Below are 12,556 nucleotides of genomic sequence, written 5' to 3'. Positions count from 1 at the left end.
AAGGGGAGAAGCCCCCCTGTCCCCGTCTCATGCCCAGCCCTTTGAAAGTCTGTGACAATTCACATGCAGGTGCACACTGCGCGTGCACGTTGTCCCAAAACTCCAGGTTCTGGTGGTGGTGTCCATCAGGGTCTCTATAATAAATTCATCTTGGTTTTTTGAGGACATCAGATGTTTGTTTGAGGTTGCTGAGGTAATAAACATCTAGTTGCTTAGCGGAGAGAGAGTACACCAGAGCCACTAAAATTCGTTTTCAGTTTTTCAACAACAAATGGTGAGGAGGTAAGAATCGCTACAACATTTTCCATGATGGGTGTAGATGGTTTTGTGAGCAAAGGTGCTCAGTCTGAAAACAGCTATGGCCCTAGGTGTTTTCTGCTACTTTGGCACATAGACATCTCCAAATGTCCTGTTCCTGTGGGCTGTCCCTGCTCTCCTTTCCCCATTTCTGCGAGAAAAGAGGAGGGAAAGGCAGCCTTTAGATTCAGAGCAGCTTGTCTCCTTCTACTCTAGACCATACCCCCTTCTTCCCCAAAAGAGCTAGACAATGTTTGGAGAGAAGCAGTGACCCTGCTGAGTATGAAGTCTGTTACAGCCTCATACATGTTTCACTTTTGCTAATTACACCCAAATTATGCTAATGAAATCAGAATTGGAGAAGGAGGGGCGGGGGAAGAGAGAGAGAGAGAGAGAGAGAGAGAAGTGCTCCAGCACGGAGCAGCGGGGGTCTCCCACCACCACCACGATGCCGATGCCGAGAGTTTTGCTCTCAGACCGCAGCCTCTGTTGGCCATCCCCTTGGGGCTGCGGGATGAGGGCAGTTTCTCTTCTCCCCCTTCATTAAGAACAAAGAGGCCTTTGTGTTAAGCCCAGCGGTAATTCTGGGTCCCTTAAAAATGCTGTGCCTTCGCGTTTATTATCACAGTCTCATTAGCATTCAGTCCTCTGGCTGCAAACAGCACGTCGCATCGGGCCAGTCATGCCATGGAAAGGAGGAGTGCATGGGGGCTGGGGGAGGCATGTGGGGATTACCTTTTCCTTTTTCCTTTGGGTAAATAATGACAGTGTGTTCTTGTTTTCTCTCCCTTTCTTTCTTATTTTTGTCTTACTCTAACTTCCATGGTCTTGGACACAGTGATTGGAAAATACAGTCAGCTTCCAGACTCAGGTATGGTTTGCAAACGCGGGTAGATTCGAAACCATGGCCAAAGGCCCCAGAGTGTAGCTGCTGCCACAGAGGGGTGCAGGGAGAAAGCTCACTTCCATGCTGAGCCTCGGGACCTCACTCATAAGGAGGTGTATTTGTGCATGCAGTCTCTCGATGTAGCATCCTCTCCACACAGCATGAACCTGGCTGTGTCAGCATGTGAGGAGAGGGTGCAGAGGTCCCCCAGGGGTGGTTATTAGATGTGGGGCAGTGCTTTCTCAGAAAGCCCACATCTCAGATGAAACATTCCCAGTGTGATGTTTTCAATAACAGTCTGAGGTACCAAAAGTCACTTGTGAGAAGGGGACTTAGGCGTTTTAGAAGGTATTTCCCCCAGCACCACATCCCAGCCTGAAGTACTGTCATAGCAATGCAGTGACAGGCTGCAGGGGAACAGTGCTACCCTTCTGTATCTGACTGAACAGACCGTCCTTGCCTGGCTTTTCTGAGGCCTGTTCTGCCCAGCAGTCCCCAGTCCCTGTGGGGCCAGTGCTGCAAGAAGCACCAGGGAGCCTCGCAGACCCCTGGTTCGCAAGGCACTGCGATCACGTCCCTGTCTGCGATGGAATGGTGGTGGCTGCTGGCTGTTGAGCTCCAGGGCTCCCCAGGGCTTGCCCACAGCACGATGTGCTCCCCTCCTGGGGCCCAGTGGTCTCTGCAAGCAGAGCTATGTGGTCTTCATGTGGCCAGGAGGGACCACATGAGCTTGGATAGGATTTCCCTCCCCGGCCTGCAAAAGACGGCGAGCGGAAGTCGAGTGAGGGGTATCTCCTTGTCACGGCCAGGAGACTATTTTCTTTACCTGTGTTTAGACATGCTGGGTTTTCTCCCCATGCATGATTGATGCTGTTCTCTCACGGAAACCTTGCTGCCATTCAGCCATGCAACTGCTGAGCAAGCTGCCTTTTGTCGGAGGCAGGGACTGACGGGGTGCTTCGCCCTCCTTGGCACCACCGTTGCTCACACAGAGCTGTTGGGTGAAGGCTGCCACGATTGCAGCCGCATTTGCAGACCCACCGTTTGCAGGAAATTATCAGGGAGATGGGAGCACTTCTATTTCTCTCCCCGCTTATCCCGTAAGCCTCGCCAGTGCCCAAGCCACCAAGCTGTACCAGACGTTTGGCAACTCGACGAACGCCGCCTGCCTCTGCTTGTCTGTCAAATGTGGGAGGGAAGTGTCTGGTGCCTAAAAGGCTGCCCAAGAGTGTGCAGTTTTTTTTTTTCCTTGTGTTTTACCTTTTTTTTGCGGTGGCTGGGCATAAATAATTCAGAGATCGCTGCCATTTTGGGGCATGACATTATGATTTTTTTCATGTATGTTTGTGTCTTGGGTGCTTGGGAAAGAATTTTATAAATACCAGTTTTAAATTAGTATTACAAAAGTGACTCATTTTCTTGTTTAGGTAGAATGAGTAACATTGACCTGTTTTCTTCTTTTCTTTCTTGGCGATTTTGCCTCGTTCTCACTTTTCGTGCACGTGCTTGTCTTGACAGGTATGAGTGACAGCGTCAAAGACAAATTCTCTACTGCGTTTTCCATTGTGGGTATGTTTTCTTCGCATGCTGTTGGAAGTCTCAGCGTATTCTTCTGTGCTGAAATCACACCGACAGTAATAAGGTGAGACATCAGAGTCCCCCTCTGTAAAGGGCAGAGAATAAATTGAACTCATTTTCTTGGTAACTGGCTGTGTAGCTTAACTCATTGGGTGGGGTGAGGGATCTCCCATAATTAGAGACCACACGGCAATTTCTGGGCCACTTCTTAATCTGGTGTCACTGCAGACAGTCTGCATAAGTGCCTAGCTGAGGACAGAGGGGCTTTGTTTCAGACGGCTTCACCTCATATCCCATCATGGTGATTTTCAGCAGGCCAGTCATCTTGTGAATTGCATTTGTTCACAGTGAGGTACGGTCTAAAGTACTCATCTGAACCAGATCATGTAGTCGAACCATTTTGTTAATTCGCTTGCCCTGTTGGATTTGTACAAGCTGTACATGCGAGCCTACAGCTGGGTATTAGAAGATAAATTAACATCAGTGTGCAGAGAAGGACATGGCTGCAATCTGCTCTCTGCCTCCACAGGGTAAGCTAATGCAGCTATAGGAGTGCCTCAGTGGGCAGGAGGTGTTGCAACGTGCAGTCTTAAATGCTGCTGGTGTGTATAGGTGCTCTGAGGACCTGCCATCACATCTCTTACAGCACCGGTGTGTTTTGCCTTTACTACAGACTTGTACTCTACCTCTTCATCATTTTTCTGTTTGCACCCAGAGGCTCAAAGTTTTTGTGAAGAGCAGCGCTTACATGCTGGGCAACAGCAGAAGCCAGGCGGCTGATCTTCTCTGGAGAGCTTTCCATAAGCTGTCTTTGTGTTGTCTGGTTTTTGTACCATTTTATTTATTCACTGTTATCTTTCACAGCACGAAGGCTGTGCTTGTGTGTTCTGGATTATGCTTTCAGCAATGCCACAGCGATTCAGGAGTCCACCCTAACTCCCATTGAATTTCGTAGGAATGTAGGCCACAGGGGTGGGAGGGAGAGACAGCAGAGGGAAGAGGATATTTTTTGCTCCCCGCCCCCAATTACGTGTTTTTTTGAATAACTTTGCAAAGCTATTACAGCAGAAGTGTCAGATGAGCAGCCAGACTCCTTGATCTATGGCCTTTTCTTCAAAGTTATCTGACTTAGTGGATGTGTTTTGCAGATAACATTATTTCTACAGGAAAGGGAAAGTGTGAGCGGTGTGGAGATTGTACAGCAGCCCAAAACACTAACAGCTATTTACTTACATGCGTGTCAGTCAGTTTGGTCTTTTTATGCCTCTTTAATTTTCTGCTTGTCTCTGAAAGTCGTAGAGATAAGGAGTTGGCCAGGAGTCAACCAGAAGAGAATCTGCTGAGCAGGGTCAGATGTGCAGTGTGAACTTAGCAGGTTTTTTACTTAAATCGCTAATGTTGTTACAGGGAAGGGGACAAAATCCTGGCTGGGAACTGAAGTTCTGCTTCCCCCGAGTCTGCTGGGTGACACCAGGCGAGTGACAATAGCTGGATGTGCCTCAGGGTCCCCATTTATAAATAGGGATGATGACACTCTGCAGCGTTTTGTGGTCTGCCGCTGCAAAACCTCTTGGTAACATCCCTTCAGGGCTGTAATTAGGAGGTGGCTCTCAGGACAGTTCGTAAATACATCTCGGGCTGAGGTGTGGCTAAGCTGTCTGTGTCTCTCATTTTGGTGGGCTGTGGCCACTACCTCGTCACCTTTTTTCCAAAATACCACCTCTGGTGCCCCTTGGTGTTCCAGACTGCTCTACTATGCTTTTGGCTGAATCTTGAGGAGCCAAAAGGAAAAGACAGCTAGAGAAAACTGGGGCTGCTTCTGAGGTTTCCCTGACCGGGGTCTTCCAAACATTGAATTTGAGCTCCAAATGGCTCTAGTAATTCTTCTCTAATAATCTTGATGAGAACGCCACTGCGGGTTGTACAGCTGCTACGTAGGAACGGGCTGAGGAGAGCACGGTGTCCTCCCTGTCCTCTGCGTGCTTGGTTACTGACAAGTGGAAAAGAGATCTGGTCCAAAAGTTCCCATAGGAAAAGGCAGGGAAAAACCGTGGGGAGGTTTCAGGGACTGACTTTAAGAAGTGGCCGAGCTGAGAGGACAAAGCCCCAGTAAGCAGCCGGTCCTGAGGTCAGCATTGACCCTGTTCTGTGCAGGGGGACGGACCAGGTCCTCTCCCAAAGCTGCCTCCAACCCGAGCGGTTCTCAGGCTCAGTGGTACTCTCAGCCATGCCACGTGCCAACCTGTTTGCTCAAAGTGGACAAATGGCCAGCCCAAAATAGGATTAAAATTGCTCTGCTCCAAGCAGCACTGAGAAGGATGAGTCCCTCCTCGTAGGTTCAGCCCGGCTCAAGTGAAGGACGTCAGAGAGGATGTCATTATTGTGAAAGACACTGCAGCAGTTGGCAAGAGGAAGCCTTCCCCGGAGCTCAGGGTGGCCTTTCTGAGGACAGCATTTTGGACACAGGCCCCGTCAGGACAGAGCATCGGCTGCTGAGCTGCCTGGTCGCTGCTGTGAAGGCAGCGTGAGCTCCATCTGCTCCCTAGTGGCAGCACTGCTTCCCTCTTCTGGGTGTTTCCAGCTTTTTTTTCCCCCCCTAGTATTTGCAGTACAGTCAAACATTATACTAAAAAAAAAAGAAAAAAAAGAAAAAAACACTTCTAGGAGGCTCACCATCGTATATTTTCAGTCCTTCTTCTGCCAGGTTCTGAGGGCAGTGGATAAAGTAACGCCTGCTCTAATTACTGACACGATGTGGAAAAACTTTTTCTCCTCTGAATGTGAAGCTGCTTGCCCCGTAATGACAGAGCTGTCTTTGTTGTTGCCTTTTCCCTGCTTCCTCCCAGTTCCTTTGATGTCCTTCCACAGCTGCTTTTAAAACTCACCTCAGGTCCCCCTCGGTTGTTGAGATGCAGTTTAGCCGTAGCAAGCACTGATGTGAATGAGCCAGTCTTCCGTGCTTAAGGGGCGAGTTCTGCTGATCACTCGTGTGAGCATATTAATGAAGCTGCAAGGAGGCCAGTTGCACAAGGGGTGCATTCAGCTGGGTTTCCAAATTGCCATCGGAAAGCTGGCAAGGTTTTAATGAGGGCGTTTGCAATATCGGGGGAAATCGCTGTTATCTGTGAGAGGTGCTTTACCAAGTCCAGGGAATTAAAAGGTACAAAAATGGTTTTCTGATCCACTCAGTGTCCTAAGAGCATGTGGGTTTTTTTTGAAAATTATACTTGCTGCACTTTATCAAGTAGGAAATGGTGGATTTTGAAAAGGATTGGGTGAAGATCAGCTTTAACACGATGGGTAGCTGAGGGAATCAGGCAGTAACAACAGGCTCATAGTGCGGTGATTTCTTGTATGCTCAGCAGTCGGTGAAAGTTTCTCAGGGAGTTCATTTAAAGCAGTTTGCTTTCTGCAGCTGTCTTCTGCGAGGTCCGGTTATCGTTAACAAAATCACATCTCTGCTGTTGTTTGCGGGGTCACCGGGCGGGACAGTCCCGCGTGCTCAGGGCTTGGAAAGGCATCAGAGGAGAAGGGAAGGCACTGCGAGGGGGGCTGCTTGCGTAACCCACTGCCAGGAAAGAGCACTGGATCCAGCTTGTGCAAGCATTTCCATTCCTGTGATGGGATGGGGGAAGAGGTCACTCACACTTGGTTTTTCCTTTAAGCTTTAATGTGTTTTCACTCTCTTTTTTTGGTGTGCTTGCATGTATGGTGTCAATATACTGGCATGTTACATTTAATGAATAAGCATTTGTGCCATAAAGAATATTTTTATAAAGCTCCCTATTTACAACTTAAGCATTTTACTGGGGTTAACCTTTTAGTTGCCCCTTGATGTGGTATGCAAATGCACAAGAAAAGCAAGAGCAAAGTGTGGGACCTACCTGAGCTCCTACAGTGAGTCAAGAGGAGGTCTCAGAAGTGAATCTCAAACTCTTGACTTGTTCTCCTGTTCTGACCACTAGCTACGTTATCTTTTTTTTCTGAAAATGATGCATGCTGGTACAACATCAGTGTGTTGGGAGGTTCCAGCCTCAACATGTCTTACAGGGAAAGTGTTTCAGCGCTCAGTGTTTGGTATAACAGATCAAGGCAGTGGTCTGTGAAGTCTGATCTCGTGCCTCTGCTGGCAGTTGGTGCCAGGTACTTCACAGGCAGCCAAAATTGACTTCCGCACTTACTGCTTCTTGGTGTGTCTTGTCTAAGCTGGATGCTAAGCAAAATCTGGTTTTCCCTTGCTGAATGTGAGAACACGTGGAAATGGGAATATTTTAGAAGGCTGCCTATGTATTCACACCTTACACTTCTCTTCTCCTTAAGTGGGTGCAGTTACATGGGTGTGAAAAGATATTTGGGTGAGTGCAGCTGTTTTCCCCACACACCGCAGCACACGGGCAGTAATGATCTACAACAGCAAAGCAACTCCCTCCTGGGGCAATTGCGCAGCATGAAAGCCGTGAGCAAAGCAGGTTTGCCTCAGAGATTTCAGAGCCCAGGTGCCAAAGTCGCTTGCCAAACAGGATAGTCTGGGGTCCCAAGGCGTTTGGGCGTTTTTCCACCGCAGGGCCGGGCTCTCACCTCCGTTGTGTTTGCAGGGGAGGCGGGCTGGGGCTGGTGCTGGCCAGCGCGGGCTTCGGCCGCCTGACCGCCCCCATCATGGAGCTGCACAACCAGAAAGGCTACTTCCTCCACCACGTCATCTTCGCCTGCTGTACGCTCATCTGCATCATCTGCATCCTGCTGCTGCCGGAGAGCAAGAACCAGAACCTGCCCGAGAACATCCCGGACGGGGAGCACTACACCCGGCAGCCCCTCCTGCCGCACAAGAAGGGGGAGCAGCCCCTGCTCCTGACAAACTCTGAACTCAAGGACTACTCGGGCCTCCACGACTCGGCAGCTGTGAGCGATGGCATCTCTGAGAACACCACTGCCAACGGGATGAAGTCTATGTAACTGTAACTGGGTGGATTTTCTCCTTTTTTTTTCTTTTTCCCCTTTTGTTTTGTTTTACCTTCTCCTCTTTCTTTTGTATTTTATTTGATGCTGTTGTGCAGGAAGAGCAGACCTTTGGGCAAAGGTGTTTTGCACAGGTTTTACAAACCAGTGACGGAGCAGACGCACTCTTGGGAGAATTCAACTCTGCTGCTAAAGCGACTTGTAGGAATTGTCAACCGTTGTGCAGATTGCTCTTGAAAAAAATTATGGGGGAAAATAACTCATCTGAGAAAAGACCTGGCTGGAGGTAGCCCTTCAGAACTCTTTTTTTTCCTGCCATTAAATACATATATTTATTTTGATTTGTTCTCAAGAAGCACTTTATTTCCTTTTCCTTTCATAGATCACAAAAACGAAGCCATCTTATTATAAGAGGTGCAGCCATTCCAAGAAAGAAACCATGGGGGGGGTTGTTTTTTTGTTTCCTTTTTGTGTTTCTTTAAAGGAAGGAGGTATCACTGCAAAGTTGAATTGACTGATATTTAGACTTGTGCAATGTTGTTCTGCCTGTCTAGAAAGTCCAAGCGCCCAGGTTGCCTGCTGTGTTTGTATACACCAAAAAAAAAAAAAAAAAAAGGAATCAAAGCAAAACCTGTTGTGACTCAAACTCTGACTGCATTTTAGGCAGGTTGTGTTTCTTTTTATAGCCCATGTGCATTTAAAAGTTAATTTTCTTTTCCTCATCGAATGCAGTGAAGAAAATCCTACCCAAACAAGCTGATTTTTCAATGAGAATCAGGCTTATGCATTTTAAGATTCCATTAATACATTTTAGACTGTTCCTGCTGGTGTTTAATACTAATGTAGATGATGTAAGTGATTTGACCAATGATGCAAAAATTAGTTTTGTCGAGAGTGGCTTTAATTACCAGGAGGTCTAGAATCTGTGATTGACAGCTCCAGGAGAAGAGCATAAACCAGCAGGGACAAAAAATAAGGAGCATTGGCTATGGTCTGTACTTTTTATTTCCAAAGGCAGCACAGCTAGGATTCCCTCTCCTGGGAAATGAGCATCCTGGCATTGCCCTGCCTGTTTTTAGAACCAGAGTTTTTGTTCCCTATTTAAGTGGACAAAACTTTTAAGTGACTGTCAGAAAGGAATGAATTGATAACCTGTGAATAATGATTTAAGGTTTGTTGTTGGCCGTCTTGGGTCTTCTAGAGATGGTTTCTGGTTCTGACCCAAGAATACATGGTGAACTCACCTGTATTTCCCTCCTTCCCCAACTGCTCTTGTAGGATTTTTTTTTCAGTTTAAAAGAAAAAAAAAAGTAAAATTGGATTGATCCCACTCTATGATAAGCAAAACGAACACACGATTTTTCGTGTATTGTACAGATGGTACTTTGATAACGGCCACTTGACTTCTCTCCTCCAGTCCCCAAACCAACTCTTTGCTTTGGCCATTGGCTTTCGGTTCTCACCATGTGATGACTGTGAGGATCTTGTTCAGTGCAAGGACTTTGTGAACGAACAGCTTTCTTGCACTGTAGTTAACCTCCCTCCTCTCCCTCCCTCTTTTCCTTTTTCACTCAGGCCATCCATTTGTGATTGCTCAGTAGTGCGGACATTTGAACAAACAGAGCAGCAGGATGTCGATGTTGTATTGCGTGTCCATATGATTGCCACTATGTTTGATGTAAAACTTTCGTTCACAAGCATGGGAAGCGTGCATTTGCACTTTCCTCCTCTACCCGCCCTGCCCCTTCCTCCTTTGCTGTATATATATATTGTCTACTAACTACTGTACCTAACAATTTCCATCCTCCGTTAGGCTGCCAATGTCCTCTTACAGTCCCCAGTAAATCAGAGAGATGGTCCTGGGCGGGTGCTGAGGTACGTAGCACGTCTCAGACGGTGCCAAGCACAGGAGGACAGGTAGACCTGCAGAAGCGACAGAGACTGTCGTGTTCGGGATAGCAATGTTGTCCTAAAGCTGCTAATTTTTGTACAGAGGATGTGGACATTTGGGTTCTTCCCGAGCCCGGTAAGAAACACTGGACCAGTTGATGGTAATTTTGCCCAAAGTTACCCTACTGTTTTTTCACCTTTGCTAGGCTTGCTTGTTACACTTCGGTTTTATTGCCCAGCTTGAGAGCGGCCATTTCCCTCTTTCTGTTCTGTGCTGAGACTTCCGTGATCCGTGCTCACCTAAGAAAAAAAAAAAAAACAAACAAGGCCTTTCAAGTCCACGCAGTATCCACGTGCCAAATTCGTGCAATACCTTTTGCCTTCGATATCAGATGCTTGTGGCAAGCCACACATATTGGGGGGAAAAAAGGAGGGTTCACAAGGAAAACCGGCGGAGCAGAACAGGTCTTAACGGAGGAGGAAAAGGTCTCTGCGTGTGCACTCAAGCTGCAGTACGGCTCTAGTGACCCATTCACAAGCCTACTGAACTGGCTGCTTCCAGCACGGCTAGTGGTCCCGGTGTGCTGTTGTCCACAGCGCTTTATCGTTTCCTATTCTGGTGTTTGCTCTCTGACGACAGGCAGGCCCAGGGAAGAGAATGGTTGTTTAAACATATCAACATTTATATAATAAACACACTAGGTGACAGGAACACTTGGCTTTTTTTCTTTTTTTCTTTTTTAATAATTTCTTATGAAATTGACTTGATTTGCTGCTTTTTTTTTTTTTTTTTTTGATCTGAAACCAGGTACTGATCTCCTGCAATGTGGGGAGCTCCAACTTCTTGTGCTGGTCTGGCCTTCCGCCTCTGTCATGACAATAAAACACAAAATCGGTAGCTTATCATGCTGAAAAGTTGAATAACTATTTCCTTCTGTTTGGTTTTTGTTTGTTTGTTTCTCCACGCACACGCACAGCTGAAAAGCTTTTAAGTGTGGGAGAGCTCTCTGAGGAGGGGACAGGCGGCTCAGTGTGGCAGCAGGGCAGAAATTAAATGCCTGGCTGCTCACCGTGCTCTGCGTCAGGACAGTGCTCTGCACGCCAGCCAGGCCGTCGGCTCCTCCATCGTCTTTCCTCTGTAGCCATCGCCGGGAACTGCTTTCCTCCGACGGCCGTTTCTGGCCACCACAGCAGAGGAAGCCCTCAGAGCGGTCCTGTCCATGTTGGTCTTTTTCTGTGAACCTTCGGTAACCTCTTAAGTCCATCTGTGGATTTTTCTTCTCTCTTTTGGTTTAGCATTTAAGGGCTTTCTTCCTTCTTTGTTACTTCAAACAAAAGTGTGAAAGTGACATTATGCTTGATCTGGTTTTCTTTCCTTTTAAGATTTCTGCGATGCTTTTGTTGCCAGACATACTGCAAACAGGTAACGACAGTGTGGGGAAAGCTGTCGTCTGTTTGGGGGTGTTTTGTGGCAACTCCGAAAGGGTTCTGTCTGATTTACCTTGCAGTTTTGGTGAGCCTGCTTTTTTTCTGTTTCTTTTTGTTTGTTTTGTGGTTTTTTGTTTGGTTGTTGTTTTTTTTTTTTTCATGGAAGTATTTTGCTTAACTGTTGCCACTTCCTGGAGCCAAACACTAAAGGTCACCAAATTGGAAGCAGAAGTGCCATTAAATGAACTCTGTGAATGTCAAGTCAAGTTGCGCCTGTAGCTGGCACATAAGACAACGCTATTAAGTGTGGGATGATCTCCCCCACTGTAAGTTTTTTTTAAAGAAAAATGACAAACCTCATTTTAAATGTATTGTGTAAAACGTTTTGGGAAAGGAGTAACAGTGTGTAATGTCTAGTGGGTGAGAGTTCCCCCCCCCCATTTCGGTTTCTGATGAAGTTTTTAAAGAATCGTATTACTGTATGTTTTGAACATGAATAGTCTGGTGGTGCTTCCTCATAGCACAAGCGTAAATTGAGTACTGAAAACAGTCTTACAAGCTAAATGTCTGCATGATGTTACATCTGTTGTACCTACTGAAAAACTTTGTATGTAAATGTACAGAATAAAAAGATGTTGTCCCATCAGTTTGTTTTCCTTGGTCTGTCTCCCTCACCATGATTTTTGGTGAGCCCTCAACAAAGTCCTACACTCCTCTAAAACAGAATGAACTGATTTTTAATCAGGCTAATTAAATCAACACACTGATTTGCAACTAATTATCCTTTACATTCAGTTACGGAAGAACAGTTGACTCTACTTCCTGGGCTGTATAAATTAAGATCTCCTCCACCAGCTGCTTTTTACTACTCGCACTGTCAGCTGTGGCTACCAGGTAAGAAGGGGCCCAGTGCTCCCCTGTCAAATCCGCAGTGTTGATGGTAAGGCTACAGCCCTGGATGTTCAAAACCCCTTCAGAGACAGCAAGAGACTAGCTGTAATCTGGGGTCAAGTATCAGCAAACTTTGATTACAGTTTTTAATTGCTGCTAACAGGGCCACTAGAAGGTAAGTGCAGAACGTTTTTCTGTAGGGGGTTAGGACAGTTGTCTACAACCAGGTGGCCCAGCAGCAGCGTTACTGTTTTTCATCTGTATCAGAAGTTTGGCTGAGTCAGCTTGCAATAAAAAAAACAACTTGATTTGCTTATCAGGTTGCTGTGCTCAGCACTCTTCCAAATTGCTGTGAATAATAGGTGCTACTCTCAGTAGCACAGCACGTATTGATAGTTGCAAATGGTCATTATGCCATTGGCTTTATGGTGGGTTTGGGTTTTGTTGTTGGCTTTTTTTTTTTTTTTTTGCATAGTTAGTTTTTAGCTGCCTTCTCTGTTGGACAAAATAGCACAGGGATCTGCCTTTGAAAGGATATCCTACCCAAAAGCTAGTGTAGAGCTGTAGCAACAGGCTGCTTTGTAGTGCTGGTATTGACTGCTCTGATTGTTCTAATGGGTATGTTCAACT

General features: G+C 46.6%; 1 protein-coding gene across 2 annotated transcripts in view; it reads left to right on the top strand.

Moving 5' to 3' along the window:
• Positions 1-11,675, top strand: part of SLC22A23 (solute carrier family 22 member 23) — a 98,259-nt gene extending 86,584 nt beyond the window's left edge. For both annotated transcript variants that reach the window (XM_035552731.2, XM_035552732.2), the window contains 3 exons: positions 1,136-1,168; positions 2,702-2,825; positions 7,357-11,675. In XM_035552731.2, the coding sequence (XP_035408624.1) occupies positions 1,136-1,168; positions 2,702-2,825; positions 7,357-7,714 (515 nt within the window). In that variant the 3' untranslated portion in view covers positions 7,715-11,675. The remainder of the gene's footprint in view (positions 1-1,135; positions 1,169-2,701; positions 2,826-7,356) is intronic.
• The last annotated feature ends 881 nt before the right edge of the window (positions 11,676-12,556 follow it).

Source organism: Cygnus atratus, chromosome 2 (genome assembly GCF_013377495.2).
Source record: "Cygnus atratus isolate AKBS03 ecotype Queensland, Australia chromosome 2, CAtr_DNAZoo_HiC_assembly, whole genome shotgun sequence".
In the NCBI taxonomy this organism is placed as follows: domain Eukaryota; kingdom Metazoa; phylum Chordata; class Aves; order Anseriformes; family Anatidae; genus Cygnus; species Cygnus atratus.
This window is presented reverse-complemented; position numbering and strand designations above follow the sequence as displayed.